This window comes from Colletes latitarsis, chromosome 14 (genome assembly GCF_051014445.1).
Source record: "Colletes latitarsis isolate SP2378_abdomen chromosome 14, iyColLati1, whole genome shotgun sequence".
Taxonomy (NCBI): Eukaryota; Metazoa; Arthropoda; class Insecta; order Hymenoptera; family Colletidae; genus Colletes; species Colletes latitarsis.
In genome coordinates, this window is record NC_135147.1 from 19,184,044 (window position 1) to 19,211,737 (window position 27,694).

Consider the following 27,694-nt stretch of genomic DNA (forward strand, 5'->3'; position numbering starts at 1 on the left):
GGCCCCGAATGAAATAATTTTTATCAACGTACCTTCGTAATCGCTGGTCCGTCTTCTAATTTAATCAAATAACCCGTTAAATTTAGCCCTTTGCACTCCGAGAGTCTTTATTAATACGAACTAGCAATTTCGTGATATGACATTTGAAAATAGAAAAATATTCTTTTTCGCACGAAAATGTATAAACACCTATAATTTAAATTTTATTAATTTTCTAAATTCAATTTGTGGTATCATAAATGAAACTTGGCGCCAGTGGAGTGCAAAGGGTTAATAAAGATTTAGTTTCGGAATTTGTTGAAAGGAAGAGTTTCCTTCAGAGGCATTGTTTATAGCTCCTCTTAGTAGGCTGTGCGACGTTTCCTGAAAATAAAGTGATCGATAATTTCTAATCACCTGCGAGAGGCGCGCCTATGGCCGCCGCCACGCCTTGAAACAGAAGAAGCAATCCAAAAGCGTTGGTCAATTTCTCCAACCCCAGGAGGTCTACCACGAGGATCGATCTCAGAGAGGCGAAAACAGCTGGAAGAGAAGTTACAGAATGAAAAGTGCGGGTCGACGGTCGGTTTAGAAGCGTTCTTTAATAGAGAACGGACAGTTTACTCACATATACTGATACCGAAGGTGGCAGCGTAGAAGAATTGGTAGCTCTGGGTGAGCGACAACCCGGATATCACGGTTAGGAGTCCACCAGCGCTGATAAATATGTTGTTGACTACCAACGCGTCAACGCCTGGTAAGCTGCTCGCTACACCACAGACAACACGACCAATAGTGTTGCCAATACCGATCACGGAGACCAGGAACATCGCTGTGGATTGATCTATCCCTGCAAGCTTTGCTCGATCTGCAACGATCGTGCAACAACCGTCGATTAATTTTCACTCTTTTCAGACCGTCGATCATTTCATTTAATTTTTATAACGAGGTATCTAATCCTAGCTTTAAATAAAATTTATTAAAAACTTTCGTTTTTGCATCATGGAATTTATTGTAGTTGGATTTCAAATTTCAGAAATTTAATAGAGTTTGAACCTCTTCAAGGATACTGACTCATATGTGTACGTCTAGTATTTAAGTTAGTTTCAATATTACATCATAATAGGAACCATTAGAGTTGTGAATATTCACAGCTAAATTTTCCAATAATGTCACATGGCAACATTGTCAGAAAATTGATGGATGTCGTGGGTGATTTTGCATTAATATTTATTAGGAAGAAAATAATTTGCTCCTGAAGAGATTAAAGATTCTATTCTTTATAGAATGTATTATTCTAATTATAGCTAATTCGCAACATTCTATTTCCCTATTTATTTTTTCAGACGCCCTACATACTCCAGGAAGTTAATTATACAGCTATTAAGGGGTTTTCTAGTTTTCAGATTTCTGAACTTTAAATTGGACTCTGTCTTCGAGTGATACAGTTCGCAAAATTTATTTTCGAACTTATAATACTTTATAGATCGCGAACGATTGCCCCTCGTATCGTGTGTCGTGACATATTTTCTGTTAAAATTTATTAAAATTGCTGATTGCACAGAAATTAAAATATTGGTCATATTCTTTTTAAATTGCAATGACTTGGGTGCTTTCAACTACGGCGCCATTTTTGATCCTGCAACTTCTACGCTCGTGAAAAGTCACGGACACCGTTCGAGGGCTAATCTGATCGTCGTTTCAGGTTATTGCAGATGTGATAAGTTTTGATACGGTACCTGGGACGTACATGAAGGGTGTATAAAAGCCCATCATAGTGAGTCCACCAGAGATCGCCAGGATGAGGAAAGAGGGGCTCTTCAGGAGGCTCAGATCAAGCATAGTCGTGAGGATCCGCCGTACGCTTTCGGGGCAGATGTAACAACTTCCGCTTTCCTCCTCAGCCACATCGGTGGCCGTTGGCAACCGGGTGACCGACATGTGATAGCCCACAGACGATTGCTATGAGGATCGTGGTCGATAATTTCATCGTTCCCAATTAACGCAATTTTTTAATCTACCGGAAACTTACGTCACATTACTCGCAACTAGCCCTAATCTTATTGTCTTGATCAGCAGTACCAGACTAGACGAAATGTCTCATTTATTGATACTTCGTTAACGATAATAAAAGTGCTTTTAAAACATACTAATTAAAATTGGATATGCTTTTCTTAACGTATAATATAAATTAAAGTGAATTTTTCTCATCCAATTACACACTGTAAAAAAGTTATAATAGAAGATTGGAGAAATTCCAGAACATAATAGAAGAGAGAAATCGTTTACTACTTCGTACAGAAGCATTCTAAAAAACCAAGATGATAGCCTAAGATACCGATACTTTTAATTTAAATGTATTTTAAACTAAAATAAATTTAAATGTATTTTAAATAAAAAGACGGTTCAATAGTTTTTTTAACGATTATGTTTTGAACTCGAATTTAACGAAAAGAATTGCTTAATCGAATAAAGGTCCAATTTTCCGTGTTTTCTCATAATATCAGAAAAGTTGACTATATTTAGTTATAAATAGAATGAACAAGGAGCGTTTTTTGTTAACGACCAGTAAATTGGCTAATTAACTCTCACCTGGGACTTGTAATGGGGCAGCCTGTTCAAAGAGCCGCCGTAAAAAATGTCGTCCCTGTAAAATGGCCGTTGCGGATCCTTGTTGAACGGATTCCGCCTGTTGCCCACTTTCAGCGACTTTTGGCTGCATTCCGAGTCCGCGCGAAGGCGTCTGCCGCTAATCGTGTGCCGGCGAATCTGCCAACAATATCCTCCGTTTAATCGGGCCACACTGTTACTGCTAGTAAATAAATTCCAGTTGGCACGGGATACCGCCATAAACGATCCATTATCTCCGCAAAGTATCACTTATCGGACATTATGGCGCGCTGATCGATTAGCGAGTTCGTTAGTCACGAGTTTCCCACTCGAACCAGAGAAACGAGATTTTTCTATTGCGAACCAAGATGCTTAACGACCCTTGAAGTATCAGATTATGTATTCACAGCGTAATAGATTGTCGATCTAACTCGAAACGAAGGATCATTTTTCTACGTTATCGACTCAGGACTCGAGAAGGTTTCGAAGATAATTGTTTCGAACTGAATCTATTGGGAAGATTGGTTCTTCAAAATCGATAGGGTGGGACTCACCGTGGGCACTTTGCCGTTCAGTCTTTCGACGTCGCCACCGAGAAGATTGTTCTCCTCTTCCGCGATTTTGTCGTCCATCGTGACGTCCAATTCGGGATATATCGGGACGGACAGCCGTTTCTCCGAGCTGCTCAGCTTTCTCTCCGCCTGCAATTCCACGTGGACCTTGTGCAGAGAGTGCAAGGACTTCGAGGTGCTGGAACGAGAAGATTCTGGGAATCAGTCCCAAGGATTTCATCCTGCATCGCTGTGACCCAACTTCTACGTTGGAAGATCGTTGATTAAACTACCCCCATTAAAATTATTCTGCACGATATACAGTATCCTAGTTCAATCGACTTGGAAAGCCATTTTCAAACACAGTCGTTAGCTGATAGATTTGAATTCATATAAAATGTAGTTTTGTAGCTATAGACAAAGTATAGACAAATCTCCGACATTTGCAACTGCGTGGATACGTTAACTTGATATACGATTTAATTCCAAATAATTTTTCAATCGTATACTTTTTAATTTTGTTTAAAATTGTACAAGGAACGGCCACGATAAAGATTTGTTTTACGAATACTTCGTGAATGTAAAAATGTATTGATTTTAATATATAAGAGTTGATCTCCAGTAAGCAACACCATGATTGACAAGGACTTAATGATGAAACTATCAGTAGAGTTAATATTCGAACATTCGAAATTTGTTTTACTTCGTGAATGTAAAAATGTGATTTTAATATACAGGGTGTTTGGCCGCCCCTGGGAAAAATTTTAATGGGGGATTCTAGAGGCCAAAATAAGGCGAAAATCAAGAATACCGATTTGTTGATGGAGGCTTCGTTAAAAAGTTATTAACGTTTAAAGTTCCGACCGTACTGAATTTTTTTCTCGAAAATGCGCAGGATTTCGGGGGTATGTCTATTCACCAAAAATGCTTGCAATTGACCCCTGCAACTAAAAATAATTTTTCCAAAACGATTTGGAATTTTTTTTTTCCGTCGAAAAATTTCACACATTCTCGAATTTTTTTCTCGAAACTGAGTAGGATTTCGACGGTATGTCTATTCACCAAAAAGGATTGTAATTGACCCCCCTAGCTAAAAATAATTGTTTTAGAAGGATTTGAAATTTTTTTTTTTCGCCGAAAAATTTAGGCACCTACCCCCTGTCGATTTTTCTTAAAAATTAGTTATTTAATTTTGATAATTTTATTTGACGCCCTACAGAAAACTTGTCTAATACTTTTTTGTAGGTACCCATGAGCTCTACTTCAGAAAAAAGTTTCATTGAAATATATTCACAATTGTAAGAGTTATGGCTGTTTGAAAATTGGACCATTTTTATGGGGTTTTTCTCATTTTTCGGGGTCAAGGACCAACTTTTCGAATATTTTTGCAATTTGTACATATTCTCCGCCAAAATACGCGTAGTTTGCTTTTTTGAACATTAAAATCGTCCAATTCGTTCAGAAGTTATGACGTTTTAAAGATTCGCATGAAAATTCGGGCAGACATTTCTGGCCAGAAATTAGATTTTCGGTAAGGAATTTTTTTCTCGAAACTGAGTAGGATTTCGGGGGTATGTGTATTGACCAAAAATGATTGTAATTGATCCCTGCAACCAAAAATAATTTTTCTAGAATGATTTGAAATTTTTTTATTTCGCCGAAAAATTTCACACCTATTTGAATTTTTTTCTCGAAAGTGAATAGGATTTTGAGGGTATGTCTATTCACCAAAAATGATTGTAATTGACCACCGGAACCAAAAATAATTTTTTCAGAATGATTTAAAATTTTTTTTTTTCAGGGTAATCAGACAGTTATGGTCAGACATTATATTTTCAGTAATGAATTTTTTTCTCGAAAGTGAGTAAGATTTCGGTGATACGTGTATTAATAAAAAATGATTATAATTGATCCCCGCAACCAAAAATAATTTTTCCAGAATGATTTGAAATTTTTTAATTTAATTTTTTAATAACTTTTTAACGAAGCCTCAGTCAAGAAATTGGTATTCTTGATTTTCGTCTTATTTTGGCCTCTAAAATCCTCAACTAAAATTTTTCCCAGGGGTGACCGAACACGCTGTATAAGATGACAAGTGGGTAACATCATGATTGACAAGGAGTTACTGATAGAACTATGTAGAGTTAATATTCTCTATGTGTTAATTCTAATATATAAGAGTTGATATCGAGTGAGTAACCTCATGATGAACGAGGAGTTAATAATAAAATTATAGAGTTAATATTTCAGAGTATAGAATTAATATTCGAATATCTGGAAAATATTTGGAAACTATTAAATTGAAAAAATAGTTCGGAAGTTTTATCGGATACGCGCGATCATCGAATGTTTCCGTGTTTCTGACGCGGTGTATGTAGAAAAAATAGATGAAATTTATTACTATACTATGTTGGGGTTGCTGCCCAGCAGCTCCGCAGCCGTGGGGTATTCCGTGTTGTTGTTGGTGCCGAAGAAACCGCTTCTGGCTGGCTGTACGCAGTGCAACGATGCAGTGGACACTCCTCTCGCCATTAGACTGCTCTTCGTTTCTAATTGTAAGCCAGCGTTCTCGGGCGTGGACTTCACCTTGATCCTCGTCGGTTTCAACGGTCGGAACATCGCGCCGAAAATCGCGCAATTCAACAGCATTCCTGGAAAATTCACGACGACTTTCTGATCCGGGCTCGTTTGCCGTTTCTTCCACAGAATCGGTCGCTAACAAGGGGACCTTACGGTAGTAGAAATTGATTTTGAAACAACAGCAAGTTATAGTATATGCGTAGTATCAAAAAACCCTAATAGGATTTTTTTCAATGGACATTCCTTTTTCGAGATATTTTGATTTAAATTTTAATATGCACGTAATAAGAGAATTATTTATATTTACTTTAATGGAAAAGATGTGGTTAAGTTGGTAGAACAATTAACTAGGGAGCTTTTGGTAGTGGGTTCGAATCCCCACCAAGTTACCTTTTTTTTTGTTACTTTGAAATGCAAAAATATGTTTTATTTATTATGAATATATGACATAAATATTGAGACAAAAATCCTTCAATTTTTAATGCAAGAAACAGTAGTAAGTATAGTAGTAAAACAGCATTGTATGTCATTATCAAATAAATTCTGTATTTGAAATATGTCTGAAAATCAAGAGCCTCAATACTGACGATACGAATGACTAATACAGAATTTATTTGATAATGACATACAATGCTGTTTTACTACTATACTTACTACTGTTTTTTGTATTAAAAATTGAAGGATTTTTTGTTTTAATATTTATATCATACGTTCATAATAAATCAAATATACTTTTGCATTTCAAAATAATGAAAGAAAGAAAATAACCCACTAACAAAAGCTTCATAGTTAATCGCTCTACCAACTTAACCACATACTGTTCTGTAAATTTAAATAATTCTTTTACTTCGTACGTATCAAGCTTTAAATAAAAATATCTCGAAAAACGAAGACTGTGCAGGTTGTTCAGAATCTTGTTTTCTATATCACATTTAAAAATCATCAAAATCGGAGTTGAGGTCCCCTAAAGCAAACAATTATCTAATTTTGTGCAATACTTTTTGTAATTTAAAACTGATAGTTCGAGAGTTGTACGTTTGTTTTCTGCTACACAAGAATCAACACGAAGAGAATTGTTTTCTCTAGCTTGAAAATGTCCTCGTACGTCCCCAAAAAGTTCAATCCAAACGAGCAATAGTTTTTCCCGTTAGTTTTGCCCGAACGAATGGGGATATTTTTCCATTAGCTGGATTTAAGGGCAGGAATCGTCCAGTTTTGGTTACCTGCTTGGAAGAGCAACGCGCCTCTCCATCCAAACTGCTTGACGAGCACGTCAGAGATGGGTGCGAGCAAGAAGGCACCGATCCCGGAGCCGCAGACCGCGATCCCGGTGGCCAGGGCTCTCCATCTTTCAAAATAAAATCCGGTAGTTATCACAGCCGGCACGTAAATCAAGCCTGCTCCGATGCCTCCTGACAATCCAAGACACAAAGACCACGTCAAATCAGGGGAAACGATCAAACACCGCACAGTGACGAATTTCTCTAAAATCGTGGCCGAAATATAACAAATTTCTTTGCCTATTTTTGTTCATTATGCGTTGCATCTTATTTAAAAACGATCACCAATGTGTATAGTTCTCTTGTAAGTATACTAGTGCAAAGTTGATACTTTTTAAACGTAGATTTCTTTGGTCATCTTTAATACTAAGTCCCTAATATACAATAATCTTAGATACTAGGGAAAAAAATAAAATATAATTATTCTACTTTTTGAAGCTTCATGGTTGATAGCAATGCAAGATTTATAAGACCATTTGTTTCCTTTTGTTAATGAAATAGTTGTCCATCAATCGAGATCATTCATTCATCTGCTACTATTGGCTAGTTTTCGAGTTCTGATAGCGCCACCTATGATTTAGCGATATTTTCATTTACACCATCTTATTACCCATGAAAAACCAAACATTTCTTATGTTTGACATTTTTTTCTATCTTCATTAGTTTAAGAGATACTTAAGGAAATGTGTGTTGGGGTGGGAAACACCCCCTAAACATGAACATTTGCAACTGGTAAAAAAAATACGTAACTAATATTTTTCAATACTCTATCGGTATATCAAGTTTTATCAAACTCGAAGTCTGACACTTGGGTGATATCCTCTGTTGGGCGCAATTTAATATTTTTTCAATGTATTCCATTATCCTTTTCATTAGCAACCATGAAGGCCAAGTTTCGTCCAAATTCAAGATATACTTTGACCACAAATTTTAGAAAATTCGCCACTGTGCGTCGGAGAAATAGGATATATTTAACAGAGTTTTAACTACTTCACTTGTTCACCAACAATTTTCAAAATTTTTGCAAGATTCCTCACGCGTCTACGATAGTTTTAAATAGCTAAGTCTAACTATTGCCAAAGTTGCTTATAAATCAATCTTTGAATATTCGTATCGAAAACTGTAAATGCATTTTTCTCAAAAACACGTTTTTTAATATGGTCGACACGATTAGAAAAAACCAACGAATAAAAGTAAGTTATTTTTCAAAGATGTGAGTTGAAAAATATTTTACAAAATTATCGACCCATTTGCTTCAAAACTCCGCCATTTTGTCAGTTCCAAAGTTTTCCATAATCATAGTTTAATAATGTGTAGTTTTTCGAAGTCAACCGAAAGAGTGCACCTCAAAAACACCTTCTTTTTACAACGATCGCGTACGAAGTCTACATCTTTAAAACTATCACGTACTCTTGCATAAAAAATTTCACGTAGCTTAGCAGTGAATGTGCAAATAACGGAGCAAAGTGTCCAACCAGTATCTTACGTAGTTTATCTTTTATAAAATTCTAAAGAATGTCAGTTTTCCATGTTCGGGTTGGAGTAACCCCTTAAAAGAGGAACCATTCTCACCGCGCGCGAAAATGGAACACAGGGATGAAGGGGAAACTTTTCTATCGCGGCGGGAACGACACGAACAGGAAGAAATATATCGGGCAAAGAACTTACCGAGGACACCGTAAGAGATATAAAGGAACTCGATAGATGTGCTGAAGTACGAGAGGACAAAAGCACCACAACTTATGACGCTTCCTAGGATTGCCACCAGCCTAAAGCCGTACCTGTTGGCCAACGCCGACACAAAAGGACCTGCAGACAGAACAATAACGATATTGAAGGAAATGGTCCTTCGCAAGAAAATTGTAGAATTAAATCTCGAGCACCAAAAAAGAGTCATTTTGAACCTTGTTGCTTTCTATTCTCATCTTTTCTAGTTTAGAAAAAGTTTTTCCTTTAATTTTTAAGTGTATTTGCAATCTGTTAAAAACAACAATAAGCAAAATTTTGTGGCTAGTTAAACTTAATGTGTAGATATGAATCAGTTGGCGAAATATCTGTATTCTTTGGCTTTTTTATAATTTATATAAATACTATAAAGAAAAGTATAGAAACAATACCTGTTAATTCAAGGGTGAATTTTAGAGTTTACTTTTTTATTTTTTTTGGATAAAATTAAAAGTGCAATTGTACTAGACTTTTAGAAAATGTAGAGTTTAAAACGAATTAAAAAGTAACTCCTTACTATATGTATAATGTAATCTGGGTCAGATTAAGCCTAAAAAGACTAAGATGGTGTAGAGAGGTTTATGGAGCTTGGAAATTCTTAAAAGTATGGTGTCCCTCGCGTGTAAGATATTTCCAAACAATTATTTATCATTTAGTGGGAATAGTAATAAGTAGACTGAGGATGTTTATGCATTTGTGGGAAATTTTAATTCTCAAAAAACTTTAGAATGCACTTAGCATGCAAAAATAAAAGAAATAGTTAAAGTAAGACACGAATTATTATATTTAGGGGTTGAGACAACCCTCTACAAAACTCCTATTCCATTAATTCTATTAATAAAAATATGAATTTGCATAAAGATCACCAGTCTACTAATAGGTACTGTGCGTCCGCGAGAAGTTGGCAAGTGAAACGATATGGAGGAAAGAGTATAGTAGAGTTCCGATTATCTGGTACCCGATGATCGTGATTATATTCCTCGTTTTTATCACTTCATATGCAGGTACAGTCCAATTATCCGACATTGCCCCAGTCTGGAGTATGCTGGATAATCGGAATTTTACTGTACATCGCTTGCTCCATCCATCTCCACTTTCTAAACTAGAATGGGGAACCAATATCAGACCCACATTCCTTCTGTTAGCCAACTTCTCGCGGACGCACAATACATTCGCGTAGTCACTGACCAGCCATAAGATAAAATCCTGATTGCAGCGAGCCGACCAGCGCGACCCTCGCCTTGGACACAGCGAAAGCCTCGGAGATGTCGTTCAGGAACACTCCGAAGCTGAAGATGATACCGTCCACAAAGAGATTGCACATGAAGGAGGCAGCCACGATCACCCAACCCCATCCTCCATCCGGCGGCACCACCATCTCGACTTCGATGCTCTGTCAACATGTTTCCAAAAAATTCTCACGGGAACAAACTAGTCCTGACCCATTACCATTATTAACCTTTAATAATGGTGATTAAATTTTATTTAATCTCTACAAATATATTTTGTCTTCGATAGCTTTGCACGACTATTGACAAATGTATTATATATGATTTAACAAATATAGAAATTCCGTCCAAATATTATGGCTATCTTATGGTTCAAAACACCCCCAATGTCTATTTTCTCATCATTTTTCACACTCCTCAAACGTGGACTTTCAAATACTATAGAACGAAAACTGTAACGTCGAAGTAAAATTGTGAATTTTGGAACTATAATAAAAATAACTACCTAAAATAGAGATTCGTTAAGGTTAATGCAACAGTATCTCCACAATCTGAGTTTAATCTTCGAATCAAAAGAATCAACTATCGGAACTTTCCTTCGAGCGCCATATTGATCAACAAGAGGCCAGTTGACTCCACGAAACGCCATGATTTTTCGTGCAAACAAACGGGAAGATAAGCTTCATTTTCCGTTCGCGTCCACCGAAAGAAGATCCACAACATCCTCGAATTGGCGACATTTCGAGCTTAAAAGAGCACCGCGGGTACAGCTTTCCGAACAAGACGCGCGATTCGTGTTCGTCGGTGTGCTACATCGTTCGACGTGCGTTTCAACATCGGCGCCCGTGGAAATTCACAAGTTGCTTGAGATCAAGGCCGCGCAGAAAGCGAACAACTTTCGCGTTTCGGTGGTAAGCGCGTGACCCAAAACTCCGTCGAGTTATCAAACTGCTGTGCCATGTGACGCTGATACCGTATCCACGTCGAAAAGGCCGCGAACAGTATTACAGCTGCAAGTATTTTTAGTCGTCTCGTGCAACAATATCAACGGTTCGCCCCGGTAATCTCTCGAAGGAGTGTCGAGTACGACGAGCCTCTGTTTCGCAAGTTCACCCAGACGGTTTTCAGAGATCGACAAAGCCGTCGACGGAAAATTGGGCCCGTTCGACCGTACCGACCGAGCATCGAGAGGTTACGTCACCTTGGCGGGCCCAAAACGAGCGATACTTTCACGAATTTTTTTACGGGAAACGCGTGCATACGGTCGAAATGAACTGTTCACCGTGTGTGAGGTATTTCTTGAACTTTTGGAGGCATTTTTTTTTAAACGTCTATGTTCATTTATGACAGAGAGAGCTTCTAAACGATATAATATGAGTATTTTTAGGTACTAGAACTGTCTCATTGCTCTAATACTCCACTATTTCAGTTATAACGGGGATTTAATCGTTCTTCTAACTATTTCGAAATAAAAACAAATGCATTCAGATGCTCTTGATTCAATAGAAGTGACAACATTTGATGTTCAGCTGCGTTTTATTATGTTTCTCTGTAAAACAACTTTGTTTTTGTTTACTAAGCGACTAAATGTTATTATTGGCGTATTTCTACGTACTTTTATTACAATAATGGATACTAATGGCTGTCTCATTGCTCTAATGCTCCACTTTTCAGTTATAACGGGGATTTACTCGTTTTTCTAACTGTTATAAAATGAAAACAAATGGATTCGGATGCTCCTGATTCAATAGAAGTGACAGCATTTGATGTTCAGCTGCGTTATATTATGTTTATGAAAATATTGTTGAAAATATTTGTATAAAATTTTATTAAATTCTGTTAAAGGGTTTTTGATTTATCACGTACTCTAACGTACTGTACATGATTCAGAATAACGACATTTTCGATTGGAAAGTTCAGAAAATGCTTCATATATGACAGTCATTTCGATTAAACGCACACATTTCTATTAAGAAATTCGTGAAATTCAAGACAAAGTGGTTTTCAAGGTAAAAAAAAACAAATTAATTCTTCGTTGCATGTTCTTAATGTTTGAACCACTGAAAATTCATATGCATAGCTATTTAGTGGAATTCATAAAATGGGAAACTATTCCTATAAAATACTTTTTGATTAGTCTACTTTAGATAAACAGAAGAGCCGCAATTGTGTTAATATCCTATTATTTAAAACACCTGATACATATGCTTGAATAACTCCTACGAATGTTGTTACTTTTAACCCTTTGAGTGCTGAATACTCCTGTCCAAAGTATACGTTAGAGACTGAATACTGTACGTTAATTAGAACTCTGTTGATTGATTATACAAACCGCAACTAAATTATAAATTATTTTATCTGATACGTCAAAATTTTAAACACACCCTGACTTAAATAGTAAAATTCATTATTAGCTGATAATTATGTTGTAGTAAGAGTTCAGAAAACTTAACAAACGCATATATGCAATCATAATTTACAAGGATAAAATTTATTTAAAAAATATTGACACTATATTGCAGTGAGAGATCGAAAAAATTAACAAATGCATGTATACATTCATAGTCCATAGCACTCACAAGATTGATCGAAAAAATTGCGAGTACTCTCGAAATATGTATCAACAAAACCGCCATTGTGCAATAAACTCGGTAAATTGAAAGTTTGCACGTTTAAATTTCAAGGAAAAATCGATTTAAGTCAAGGATCGATGGAAATCGATGAGTGTCGTGACTTCGAGATATCGATGACTCGAAGTACGAAACGATCGATCCACGACTCCGCCGATCTGTGATCGCGTACGCGTGACGCGACATCGACCGATCGATCCCGACACGTTTTCATTTGCATCGATCAATAACGTCTCCTACCTCGTTATTGTTGTCCTGAATGTCTTCGAGCTGCAGCTCCTCGTTCTTGCGACTGCGGCCATTCTGCTGCGGCTTGGCGACTTGCTCGTCCGCTTTGTTCCCCAGCGACGCCATCGTCGTCCACGGTTGACTGTAACCGAAATTAAACACAAATCCATCCGATTCGATCAACCCTCGATCGCATAATCTCTTAACACTTTGACTGCCACGTGACGGGACTTTTCGCTATGGAACTAAAACGATTAATTCTCAAGTCAAAATGTTAACAGAAATAAATTTCAATATTGAGTCAGAAATTTTAGAAAAGTTACGAAAATAAGTACTGAGACAAATTTTAAGTTATGTAGTTTACAATTGTCTAAAATCAACGTGTTAAATCTTCTCTCAGTGCCTTGTGGGCCAAAAATTTTCACATTTGGGAATATCAAGAATATAGTCACCAGACACTTAACGAACGTAGAATAAAAACGAATTAACACTGAAACGAATTATAAAATGAAGCTAACACTTATTTATTCATTACATCATAAAGGAAGTGTTTATAAATCGTGGAATAGAATCACGAAAAAACATTTTGATAACGTAATATTGCACGTATGTTTTGACAAGAATGAAGAGTTATAGATTTTTATTGTTACGTTTCACGGATATCTACGAAAGTTCGAAGCACCTCGAATGATGCGAAATCTCGGTTAAATGGGTCTCGATAGCCGAAACTCTCATGTCATTTTAAGTTAAGGTTTTTGCATCGGTGTTTTTCTAAAAGTTGGCTTTTATAGTCAAAGGAAATTGTCGAATTGTCGGATGGTCGAAGTACCAAAAAACGACGATGATTTCTGTGAAGCCACTGTGTTCGCGCGACAAAGAGTAGCATTCTTTATCTACGTAACGCGCGATTTAATTATGTATTATGTTTGCACAGTGTTCAATCGGTTCAGACACGTCATTCAGGCCGGGAGGCCGGCCACAGCGCAAATAAGTGTATTATCATACTTGTAAATTATACACGTGCGCTGGTTTTGAAACGGGAAAGGAACGAGCGCGGTTCTCCGATTCGATTTCGGTTTTAATCGACGCCCCGATTGAAGTATCGTTCAGGTGTGGCTGATTATAAAAATGCATATTGCACAAATCGATTACACGGAGACCTTGGAATTTTGTAGATCTTTTTCCAGACCATTAGCTATAATGTAGTGTATCGAGAGAAAAAACACACATCTGTATTGCTCTAGTTCGATTAAATGGAAAGTGATAAAAGTCAGCTACTAATAAGTAGAAGTAACGCGTAATCCGGATGGAATTGGTCAAAGTACCATGAAATATTGCTAAATAGTTTGTTCCAATTTTCGAGAGAATTGATCCTTCCTCTCGTACACTACATGTTGACCCGGTCCAACTTTTAACAGACATATTACTTCGAAATATTGTTCTGGCAAAATTGCTTTTGTTCGACGTAATACTTTAGTTCGTACCCTAGATATTGGCTCCTATTTAAATCCTTAAAAATGATCTATCAGCGCCAAAGGAATCGGGATCAATCACTATGCAAAGAATGAGAAGGATACTTTGTACAAAGTTATAAATTACATGCCAGACCAAGGGATTTTAATATTACTTTTCAAAGTTATTCGAGAAATAATCTGCTCCCGAGATAACGCAATTATTTCATGAAATATTTCGTACAGAAAATGAATACATTATGTACGATTATTTTCACCAATTATTCAGAATTTTTAACATATTGTTAACGGATATGTGTATGAAAAACAACGACTATTATTCGAATTTTATTTTCTAATAATTATGATTAATATATATTACGTTATTAATTTCGAAATAACACAATTATTTCATGAAATATTTCGTACAGAAAATAAATAAATTATGTACGATTATTTTAACTTCCACAAAAATTATCACTCAGAATTTTTAACATATTATTAACGATATGTGTATGAAAAACAACGTCCATTATTTGAATTGTATTTTCTAATAATTATTATTAATTAGAACGTGAGAAGTACACGTTTGGGAAACAAATAACTCTGAGGACCCTGTATCCAGCAGGAACATTTGACCCAGAATGTCCTCGGGCCACTATGTCGTCGTACATAAAGTTATGCTACACAAGCTACTTTATTGAATAGAAGAATGCACGTGCGCTTGTTGCAGCTGAACGACACGTGCTCGAAAAATGTCAGACGAGAGTCATGTCATAGCAAAATTGCTAGGTGTGGTCGCAGGAATAGTAAAAATCAGAACCTCGAAGCAATATTTAACAAATATGTCGGCTACTGCGTAACCGTTATGATTTTTAATAGTGCCCGAGGACTCGTTCCACACATTTTAGAAAAGATATAAAGGTTATCGGTCCCGCGAGCGGTATTTATATTCCATCGACATCGAGGAAAAAAATTTGTTTCATTTTTAAGATTATCAATTGCTCGCACACGTACGAAATATATAATTGGACAAAAAATGTAATAAATAAAAGCAAACGTATTATTATCAGTCGTGAATATAATTAGACGCGGAGGAAAAAATACAAGGTACGAAAGTAACCAAAATTTCGTAAAAGTTAAACAAACGCAACCTTTTCATATTTTTTTCTTACGTTCACTTCGATTAGATTCGTTTGATTATTCGTTCGTTGTTCGTATATCAATTGGGAGTCCCGTTTTGGCGCAGACATTCAAAATCGATTCGAAATAACGTTTTTCTTATTGTTAATTACACCTCGCATGGGCTTCGAATTCTTTAAGATCGCCTTTAATATTCACGACGAAGCTAGTCAGTTTATCGTCTGTTTATACGTTGTAATTGCCGACCTTGAAAGCCTCAAATCTCTCATAATATTGCTTTCGAAGATAAGCGTTCCTCTGAAACGAATATTCTCTATAATTGGTAGATTTTTTACTTGCACTTCTTTCCTTTGTGCTTTTTACACGTACCTGTGCGCAATAAAGGGGCGTGGTTAATATTATTATTGTTATGATATCGTTCGAAATTATCCAATAAGCAAAACGTGGAGTTTCGAGCAAAGCCACTTGCTTTTATTTTAAAAAGAAAAAATAAATTCCAACAGAAATCGACGTGGACACTTCAACATTTACGATCAATCTAGGTATACTTAATCCTTTGATAACCTTACCCAAGAAGAAATATCGAAAATTCTAAGATTCAATCACCTCGCGTCTAATTGTTAGACTCACAGAGGCGTCAAGCTGCTCCGAAGCGGTCGCCAGTGTCGTCGAGGCAATGTTTTCCTCCGATCAGCCGCAGCGAGCGCAGATTAAACCCTAACGGGACGAATCTCGACTTGGAACTGTACCATGCCCGAATGAATCACAGATATTATACCAACTTCCGCGTAGATCCTCGAGAACGTTTAGCAAATCAACAGCGCGCGATATCAGGGAGAAAACGGCGTTCTGATAAACGTCACCGAGTGTCCAGAATCTCGGACACATCGAGTCGAAGAAAATAACGTTTCGATTGCATGTTCGACGTTTCAATTTGCCTTAAAAGGATAAAAGAACTCAATATTCGCTCGTTAAATCGATCATGAATACGCATGGGACTACCAAAGTGATCAAAATGACCCGTTCGTAGTTTCTAATAAGAATTGTGAAAAATTTGCTTGGCTAGTTTTTTGAAAATTCACTCTACCTTTTAATAAGACAATGATTTCTTTGGTACAAATAAATACGTAATTGTCAATAATTCTAGTGTTAAGGGCTGGTTTAGTCTGGACAAAAATTTGGGATTAATAAAAAAAACTGTGACTCTTCGAATTTCATCACGTTTGGTCTATATTTAAAAAGCAAACATAATTTTTTTCCCATGTAAAAATATCTTAAAGATGGGGTTGCTTCGAGTCACAATTTCTAATAAAAATTGTAAAAAATTTACTTGGCTAGATTTTTCAAATTCACCCTAGTTATTTATAAGACAATAATACACACACCATAATTCTCAATAATTCTAGTGTTAAGGGCTGTTTTAGTCTGGACAAAAATTTGGAATTAAAAAAAAACTGTGACTCTTCGAATTTCATCACGTTTGGCCTATATTTAAGAAGCAAACATAATTTTTCCCCCATGTAAAAATATTTAAAAATGTGAAAGATGGGGTTGCTTCGAGTACGGTGTTAAAATAAATAAAATTCAAAAATATTTTAAGTACATTTATACTGTATGTACTTGTGGTAGAAAAAACAAAATTTAATTTACGAATATATCGAGAATGTGAAAATGTATGGTTACAGGGTGCATCAAACTCGATCGTAAAATCTTACGGCGAATAAAACTCACAAAGGGTTGAAAACCACTGAAAGTGTTTGACGTAAAACGGTTGTAAAGTAGTGTTACACGGTACAGGGTATGTATTTAGAAAGTATAATTACATAATATAGTCAAGGTACTTTTTTATTCTATACAGGTGGCAGCTTAACAAGCATCGTTACACGCTATAATTGACACAGTTAGCATAGTTGATTTATATGATCAACGTAGCAAACTAGACAGTATCTATTTTAAATCTCAGAAATACAGAAAAAAAAACAGTTACTGCTCAATAAACGAAGTTTAGTTCGAAATTTGATACGAATGATTCGTTGCTGTTAATCTGACACAAACGAACCGTAAATGCAAGTTGAACGTAAATTATTTCATCGATAGGGAGAAAGTGCAACCGCAACTTTTCAATAAAACGACAAGCATCTTGCGTGAATTCGTACATACCGTGACGGGAGTTCGTAAACGCGCGTGAATGGAATAATTTCCGGTGCAACAACGCCGAGTGAAGCGGAGAAAATGAATAATTCGATTACGATCAGAAATATGCAACGTTTCTACGCGCCTAAACGATAGGCCAAAAACTGATTCGGACAATGGCCTCATCGTCAACGAAACACTGATCAACCGTTTCGAAAAGAGGAAATGGCAGGTTCTTTCTCGCGAGAAACGCGCGACTCACGCCTTATATTTTGCAAATCGACGATAAGATATGACCTATGTAAACGGAGCAATATCATTTCCATATCGAGACGAACGTATCTCTTCGAGAGTTTCAACCGTTTCGCACCGCGATCGCAGACAAACGGGGAAAAGGGAGGTTTTTTATTACGAGAAACGCCTGACTTACGCCTTATATTTAACAAATCGACGATAAGATATGACCTATGTAAACGAGACAATATCATTTGCATATCGAGACGAACGTATCTGTTCGGAAAAAACAAAAACACGCGAAAATTGCATTGTTTGCCACGCGGGCCCGTGACGTCCGTAGATCTCTGATATCTTTCGGGACCAACGTAAAGAACAACAAATTTAGGCATTTTGGATAAATAATATTTATTTCGAAATTATCGCGACGAATCGAACAGGTACTCGACGATTTTGCTGAAATTTAAGGAACGAGGCTAACGGTTTTAACCCCTTTTTTGTATTAGATACTATCTAATTTTTTGAAATTAATATTTCTTAACTAATGTTGAAAATCATTGCTAGAATACAGAGTGATCTATGCAAATTATGCGGTTCTATAATTTTCAAAGTTGTTCAACAAAATTTTGTGTAAAAAAAATGCATGATTTAAGGGGGTACACTGCATTTGTCTTTTTATAACTGAAGGTATCAAATTTTGTTTTTTTAAATGAAATACTATACTTTTTATACAAAAATATGAAAGAATATCTAATTCTGAGTAAAAAAGTGTTGATTTATATTAGTCCTAAACCTAATAACTAATTAATAATTTCACTTTATTTCTTGACAATTTTCACTGTTTTGCAGAAATCTGTGATAAAAAATAAAGTGAAATTACTCATTAGTTATTAGGTTTAGGGTTAATACAGATCAACATATTTTTATTCAGAATTTGATATTCTTATTTTACTATAAAAAGTATAGTATTCCATTTAAAAAAACAAAATTTCACACCTTCAAAAAGACAAATGCACTGTATAGTGTATCCCCTCAAACCATGCATCTTTTTTATACAAAATTTTTTTGAGCAACGCATACTTTGGAAGTTACAGAGGTGCACAATAGACCACCCTGTATAAGGCACTAGAGTGGAAACTTTGGATCTCTAGAAGGAGTGAATTTCTTAACACATCTTGATACTTTCAAATAGAAAAATATTGATTCTGTTTATTTTAAAAATCCAAATATAGAAAGTAAATGTTACAGAAACGAATGTAAAAAGATTAACAATAAAAATGATTGCTTTGATTAATTTCTAGAGAACACAATATTTTATTTTCCCTGAACGAGTATAAATTTTTTATTCGTTCGTAAACTTTCACATTTCGCGTGAAACGACGAGCAAAATTTAATTCATAAAATAATCTTAAATATTTATTTGTTATTCGCGAATAAAATGCACTTTCTAGGACTAAAGGGCGACTAATGTCGCTCGACGCCTCCACGTATAAGCAGCCACGTTCGAGCGACGATCAGTGGCGAAGCCGTATTGTTCCACGACGCCAAGGAGCATTGTGCAAACAGAATTGTGTAAATTTACTGATAGTGGACGACGCTTATTTTTAGTAAGTCGTGTTTTTCCGCCTCCCTTCGCCGCTTACTCTGGAATTTTTAAATCAGCAGAACGACGCGAGATATCAAACAGTCACCGAAGTCCAATTCCATTCTGTTCGCGGGCCACTGATCGACGAGAATCGAATTCGAACGATAGACAACAAATGAGGCCAACGTACAACAATATATTCGTAACAGTTATTCGATCCAACGGTTATACAGGGTGTTCGGCCACCTCAGGGAAAAATTTTAATGGGAGATTCTAGAGGTAAAAATAAGACGAAAATCAAGAATACCAATTTGTTGATGGAAGCTTTGTTAAAAAGTTATTAACGTTTAAAGTTCTGGCCGTACTGAATTTTTTTCTCGAAAATGCGCAGGATTTCGGGGATATGTCTATTCACCAGAAATGATTGCAATTGAACCCCGCAACCGAAAATAATTTTTTCAGAACGATTTGAAATTTTTTAATTTCACCGAAACATTTCATCACCTACTCGAATTTTTTTCTCGAAACTGAGTAGGATTTCAGGGATATGTCTATTCATTAAAAATGCTTGTAATTGACCTCCACAACCGAAAATAATTTTTCCAGAACGATTTGAAATTTTTGAATTTAATTGTTAATAACTTTAACGCAGCCTCCATCAACAAATTGGTATTCTTGATTTTCGTCTTATTTTAGCCTCTAGAATCCCCCATTAAAATTTTTCCCAGAGGTGACCGAACACCCTGTATATTAATAAAAAAACTTCATGATGTTTTAATAAAACGCTAAGCAAAGCGAAATGCATCGTCGAGAAAAAAGGCAAAACAAATTCAGAGAAATTAACCCCTTGCCGTACAATAACGTCTCTGATTCGTTACAATTCTTGATGTCAATTTTCACAATTATGAGTCATCGAGTCTTACATATTAAAATCAACATATGATTACATTCACGAGATATTCGTAAAACAAATCTATTCTTTTTCATGGTCATTCCTTGTACGAACAAATTCAAACAAAATTAAACAGTATACATTCGAAAAATTATTCGAAATTAAATCGTACGTCAAGGGGTTAATTCACGATTCGTTCCATTCAACAACGAAGGTTAATTTCTGATCACTGGAATCTAAATTCCATCCAGGAGCATTTTCTCCGGCTCACTATAGCAGATCGATCACAGTAAATCACTATTCGCGACGTGCAACGCTTCGCTCGAAGATATCACGATATCTGAACTAAATTACCTCGATAGATGTTTCAAGAAGTCTCGCTGCGACAGTTATGCGTCGAGGGTTGCAAACCGAATACTTGGCTACGACCTGCTGCTAAGGGTTTTTATGTCCTCGAATGAATCAGCGCTAATCTTTGGAAAACGGTTGCTCATTTGTTTTCCTCGGGATGTTCCAAAGTAACTAAATGTGAACGTAGGTACGCGTATCTGTCGAAGTAGACCAACGATGCACAAGTTTCGTTTGCTAGTGAGCAAAATGAAACAATCGAACCCTTCAGCCTTGGCACGAGGCGGGAGAAAATTGAATTAAAATTTTATTCGAACGTTTCGACTCGCATTCGAGTCATCGTCAACCCGAGTAAATGAAAATAAACGTTACGTTTACGAGTTTAGAAATGGTGGACTTTTCGCGAATTTTGTAATTAATTTTTTGTACCCTTCGAAGTAGCCTTTGATGATTTGCTTTTAGAACAGACAATATATATTCGATTAAATCGAATGGTGTTTAATTTAACACAGAGTACATAAATTTAACATATTTTTTACATTCATTTTTTCTATTTACTTAAGTTGAATTAAGTTCTAATTTTGTTCAGCTTGTGTTAATTTTATTAATAACAGAGAAAGTACTGGAAAATAATAATTTAGGTAATAAAGATCTCTCCCACCACGTTTCCATAGCTTCTATGAACAGAAACGTATGTAACAACTTGTGTTTTGTAAAAAATACACGAGGTCTCCAGTGAACGTACGTTCAATGTTTTCTGTGTTACGATCCATCCTAATTAAATCTTATATTTATTTCGTGCAATAATAGTGAAAATAATAAACATTATGCTATATTACGATACATCAAGTAATACAGAAAACGATATTAGATACACTGTTATGGGTACGAGTTCAAGACCAAGTTCGTCAAGTTCAAAGTTGTCAAGTTTATGTAATCGAAGATTTGCAACAAGAACTATGGAACATATATATATATATATATATACTAGGTAGCTATGTAACTTTATTAGAAAGTCTCCACGAATATAAATGAATAAAAATAAAAGCAACTGATATCAAAAAACTGTGGATCGAAGAGTCAGTATATCGTTTTTCCACATTTTGGTGTTGAAAATTGATTATGCTTCAACCACGTGAAAGAAAATTCATTTAAGTATCATTTCGAGTAATTGCACTCTAATTTCATATTGAATTCAGGAAGAAGGAGTCGACGATTTCTGAGAGTGAATAACGAAAAACTTCAGACTTTGTGCACCACTGAACCTAAGCTAATTTAACGTGTTACGATTTATCTGACAACATTCTAGTGTGGTCTTTACTTTTGAGACACGAACCACCAGTGTTAGGAGTCAATACGACCGCTTGAACCGCGATAATCGACGTTCTAATTGATAACTATCGAGAAATTAGTCACTCCACTCCAATTGTGTACTTGCTGACACGACAAAAAGAGAATGATCGAAAAGAATCTTTACAACTTGTTGTATCGCAAGAAACATTTATAGGATTGGAAAGAGAAGACATAACCACGTTACAAAAAATTGTAAATCTTTCTGAAATAACATTGTTTAATTTTTTTGACAAGTATATTTCACCATTTTTCAGGCACCAAAATGTCAAAATTTGATATAATGTCACGATGTTATTTTAATATCTAAAGAAAGGTACTGATCAATCTTAATCTTTCAGACGTCCTGTCATTCTCAGTTGAATTAATTAATTTGGATACGGTGCATAATCTTTTAAGATTTCAAAAATGTTATTTAACGGAAACAGATGGTTTTCCAAAAAGTGGATTTCGAACAAAGTTACTGAGCTCTTTCTCTTAAAAGAATCTCTTCATATAAATATACACTCCCAAACATAGATAGTATGCGATTGACAAAACTACCCATAATGAAAAAAAATGAAAATAATAAAAAGGTCAAACGGGTCGCAATATCTAATCAATCGGGACCCTGGTTTGACATGTCCGCTGTGGCAGATATCACTGTTATGTTAGGTTAAGAATACATACGTTTGGTTGTAGGTGCATACAAAAAAATGGCTACCTAAAAGAAATCAGGGGCCAGAAATAACAGTTATTCCAAAACATTTTACGAAAAGAATCATTAACAAAAAAATTGGTTTCGTAATCGTGAGGTCTGAAGGAAATTTCCTAAAAATAAACTAAAAGTTTTAAAAATGTTAAATGCATTTATATTACCGACTTAATTGTTCCGAATTTAAGTTTGCTAGCGCGTGCCAGCGAATATAAGTTGTTTCTATAGTAAGGAATCGATGAATCGAGACGATCACACGAACAAAATCGTAAAAATAACTCGACTGGATCAATGTATGGGAAAAAACTTTCTTCCGGAATGGTGAACCAAAAATAACTGAAATGTCGTCACGATGGAATTTATTTTTGTTCAACGAGGGACACACCGTCCAAAGTTTCATCATCGCGCATAATCATTGCCAGGGTCCCCGTTTCGATATCGAGTAAAAGCAAAACCCACGATCGAGAAATCGATGATCTTTTGACTCCAGACACCTGGAGATTCCACCGACGTGTTTCTAGATCATTAATAATTTATTCTCAGTACGCAGAACTGTAGATCGAATCAACCCCTTAAATTTAACTCTAATTCGAACACACCGAAACGAAAGCTGCAATTTCAAACAGTTGGGTGAACACAATTCTACTGCAATGAACGTTTCTTTCGCGAAATGGTGAGATTTTCTATCCGATTATCCAAACGTAGAGGATTCCCTTGGGTAATACTGGGTCGAGTAACAGTCAGAAATGGCCAGATTCTTATCTAGATAGAAACTTCGAACGAATAAAAGACAAACAACATAAGGAGCCTCCTTTCTTTCCGAAGGAGGCTCGACTCGAGACGATACGTTTAAACGAACGTTTCAATCTTCGTTCAATGTTGCTTCGAAAACCACGAACGAATTAATTCATCGATAAGTAGAATTATAAAAAAATAATAAAATAATACTGGAAACAGTGTAACTTCTAGAAAAACAAAATTGTTCGATAAACTGGATTTTATAGACAAATTCTAATTTCAGATATGGACGAAAGAGTTCCTTATCGAAGTTGTGATACACGATAACGTTGCTCTAAAATCAGTCTTTTACAAAATTATCTCTTTATCTGTCCAAAGCTTAACGCGATAGAGAAATCGGATTATCGAATCTGAATTCAGTGTACCTGCAAGACGTAAGAAATTTCTCGACGTTGTTCGTTTAATGAAAAATAGATTATTTATCAGAATGATTGTCCAATTGTGCAAAGTTTTGATTCGTCGTACAGTATTAAGAGTATGTCGCAACGACACCAGCGTAGACATCTCGAAATAATTCTCGGGTTCCATGACTCGTACGAGAATAGAGCGTCGCTTGAAATAGCTGCATAAAAAAGGGCGTTCATGGGAGAAAATTCGTAAGGGAGAAATATCGAAACGCTTTCATCGAAGTTAATCAGCGCTCCAGAAACCAGAAGGAGCCATTATCTTTGGAAAACGACGAGATAGCCATTATCTTGTTGCGCTGGACACAATGCAGTGGCCCGTTTGTTCGAGAATTCATTTCTGGCTCGATACCAAACGCGTTCGGACCTCTTTATCCCTCTTTCGCGCGCAGATAACGAAAACGATAGCGAAACGAGGAGAAACGGCGACTCACGCGAAACGACGATCTATTCAGCGACGTTAAATCGCTGATCCGCGGAGAAATTATCGTCTATGCAGTAATAATGGTGCATTCTTCCCTTTATTTTGTTCCTCAGAGCCGTTCAAAACTCCCCTAAGTAGTCATGGTTAAATATAATAGAGTCTCGAAGATTCGAGGTGGACGTTTTGATATATAGGTTAGAAAACACTTTGAGCAATCGTCGCTAAGCGACCATCGACGAAGTCCGTTACGAGATAACGAGTTTCAGCGTTCTCGTTTTATTATTTACTAAAAATATTCCCGACAAAAAGTTCACACCCCTTAGTCCGTTTAGTTCAGTTTTTATTAAAAGACGAACGCATTGTATTTTAATCTAACGCCTGGTTTATCTCGTTGCCCTTGTCTCATTCCGACTGAAATAAATATTCTCGTACCCTACCTATTATTCTATATCATTGTTGTTTCTTAGAACCGTTTCTCAGGAAGTGTCAATCTTCGTCTCAAACTTTTCCAATCGATGAATGCGTGTATGTGGCTTTTGTTGGTTGCTCTCTCTTAAGTCTTATTGCTTAACCCAGATAAAAGGCACACAAGATGACCGAAGACATTAATGGTACGATTATTAAAACGTTACTATACAGATAAACGGTTATTACGCGTGCACGAGCACTGCTTACTGGTAATTATAGCTGGTAGCTATATTCGAACCGTGTATCGAATTATTGTCTACAATTGCGGTGACAAATCCGACTCGTGAAACTGTGCAAAGAAATTTTTTGATAAACGCTTTCGTTCGATTCCGAATCCCGTTTGCAAACAAACTTGAAACGCGACAAAAGATGTTTCTAAATTTACTCTTTCGTCGTATTTCGTCTAAAGACTTACTAATTACCTGCTACCGATTTATGAAAGATCGTTTAACACGTTTAAGGATCGTTTAGATCTTTGACACCATGAATGAACATATAATTGCAGTCCTCGTAAACGAACGGACAATCGATAATTCGATGAACACAATTATCTTGTTAAGAGGAGGAAGTGTGTACGGTTCGATCCAGGAAGTCAATAGAATCGTTCGAACTCGATTTGATACTGGCTAAGACATTACTCATCGCGTCTTCCTGGAAACGTCGCGGAAACAGACTATTCGTTTTGATGGCGGGAAAGTAGTCCTTGTTACGCGACGACTTCGTTTAATTCGATTTAACCGGTGTATTGAGCCTAATTGGAAAATTGTCGAGTTTTTAATTGAATTTTCATGCAACGTTCGCTTAATTGATACCGAGCCCGACGTGAAAGAACTACGAAGCGGGGAGAAGGGTGCCAAGAATACGAGATTCCCCTGATCCAGAAACAACAAAATAGACTCCAAATCCGTTTTGATAATTTCGAACGGTGTATTTGACTCACTGAATCTATGAAATATTAACCTTTAACAATAAGTTTCCATGAAACATATGAATAAACGTATATCTAGTGCTTAGTGGTTATATCCGCCATGTTGGATCCGATATATTGAAATTAATTTTTACTACAGAGTCCCTCCAAATAAAATATTAGATACAAAGTTTTAATGAAATACGTCAAAAAGAAATATTTTTTGAATCTATGAAATATTAACCTTTAACAATAAGTTTCCATGAAACATATGAATAAACATATATCTAGAGCTTAGTGGTTATATCCGCCATGTTGGATCCGATATATTGAAATTAATTTTTACTACAGAGTCCCCCAAATAAAATATTAAATACAAAGTTTTAATAAGATATGTCAAAAAGAAATATTTTTTCCAATTCTCATCCTATAATCATTATGATAAATTATAATAATAAAATTATATTAAATTATAATAAAATTATCCCTCTCGAACGTTCGCGTAAATATGCAATTATTTAAATTATTATAGAGGGCACGATTGAAATGAATTAGTCGCGTTATTTATACAACTCATTTTTCAGTAATATATCCAAATAAAGTATGGTCGTTCGCGGTTGGACGATTCCGCGGACGGCCGTGAGCTGCAAAAAAGAATCTCCTTTCCCCTTTATCATGTTCTTTGGACACTTGAAACAACAATCGAGTGGAAAGTTATATCGTCGGAAACAAATATTGAAACGAACTATATACAGATCGTCGCGACCCCGCGACGTCGAGAAATCAGCGTAAGATCGATAAGTCGAACGATGCCAATATTTGCACGATCGAGAGTAAAGTTTGATGTCGACAATGGCGCGTTATCCTGTAAGCAAATTAACAGATACGAACAATTCTCGATACTTTCCAACATATCCCTTCCAAGATAATATTCATTTCTGCAAAACGATATTTACAGAAATAAATTGATTAAAACATTTCAGTCAGGACTTCTCACTATGAAATTAAACAAATTAATAAGTATACCATTGCACAATTATTGTATCATTCGTTCTTATCTTTATTGAGCAATATTTACTTAATATGAGCATATGAAGTCGCAGACTTTTTTTTTAATCAACATATGGTTACCCCCTGTTTACTAAGAGTTATGTTTAAAATTAGATATTTCTCTGCTATTCTATGATTTATTTGTTGTCTAAATAACATGAAATTTAGAAATTTGTTCTCTTTTTTAATCGAGGTCCCAAAATTTCGTTTTATCTCGAATGATGAGCGTAATCATCGAACGAGCCACCATAATCGACCACTAAAACCGACTTTATCTGCAGCCAAGAACTTCATAAATACTTGAAAAACTTGAACGACACGAGTGACCGTCGAATTATCTTTGTTAATCGCGCTCGAGCATTCGAAATAGCAAACACTCGATCTATCGAAATTCGTGCAAAGGAAACTTTTCGACCTTGCACCCTTCGAGAATCGATCGACTCGAGATAAGCAAATTCGCCATCGAGTTCTTTAGACACAACAATCGATATCACTTCGAGTGCCTTTCACGTGTACAGGGTGATTATAGTAACTCTAACAGGCTATAGCTCTATTTTAAACGAAGATAGAAGAAAATTTTAATAACTTTTTTTATATTTAAATTCCATATTCTTCGACCAGGATCTGATTAGATGTGCAACAACATGAATAATTATTTAATTATAAAAAACTGTTTTAAGTGTTTAAAATTAAACTAATTTTTTTTAAATAATATACGTAGTATCATATTTAGATCTCTTGACGTATTGTTTAAAATTTGATAGTGGACTGCAGAGAACTACCCTTTTATGTATCCTTGTTCAAAATTTAACCTGGTCTTGTTACTAGAATCATTCTGTACAATCCATCGAATCGTTTCCAATCTTTAATGTTCTCTGAGTGGAGATCTAGTATCGCTTTCCAGACAAGCCCAACGATAATGTAATTAGTGGGATCGTTATCTGTTTTCGAAAAACGAGTCGCCTCCGAAATCTTGATTTTACGATACGCCACGCAGAGAT

The 27,694-nt window shown here is 35.9% G+C and overlaps 1 protein-coding gene across 6 annotated transcripts in view; it reads right to left on the reverse strand.

Moving 5' to 3' along the window:
- LOC143349983 (monocarboxylate transporter 14) overlaps positions 1 to 27,694 on the reverse strand; it is a 46,689-nt gene that overhangs the window by 7,956 nt on the left and 11,039 nt on the right. For 4 of the 6 annotated variants that reach the window (XR_013081043.1, XM_076781693.1, XM_076781695.1 and 1 more), the window contains exons 2-11: positions 12,825 to 12,954; positions 9,914 to 10,118; positions 8,669 to 8,809; positions 6,944 to 7,132; positions 5,542 to 5,791; positions 3,144 to 3,339; positions 2,572 to 2,748; positions 1,719 to 1,941; positions 608 to 847; positions 397 to 522 (exon numbers count right to left, since the gene is read on the reverse strand). Coding sequence is in view for 5 of the 6 variants with exons in the window: in XM_076781693.1 (XP_076637808.1) it covers positions 397 to 522; positions 608 to 847; positions 1,719 to 1,941; positions 2,572 to 2,748; positions 3,144 to 3,339; positions 5,542 to 5,791; positions 6,944 to 7,132; positions 8,669 to 8,809; positions 9,914 to 10,118; positions 12,825 to 12,954 (1,877 nt within the window). In the remaining variant the exon portion in view is untranslated. Of the gene's footprint in view, positions 1 to 396; positions 523 to 607; positions 848 to 1,718; positions 1,942 to 2,571; positions 2,749 to 3,143; positions 3,340 to 5,541; positions 5,792 to 6,943; positions 7,133 to 8,668; positions 8,810 to 9,913; positions 10,119 to 12,824; positions 12,955 to 16,012; positions 16,276 to 20,604; positions 20,636 to 27,694 lie in introns of those variants that run through there. The other 2 variants (XM_076781697.1, XM_076781696.1) reach the window with 2 other exon arrangements.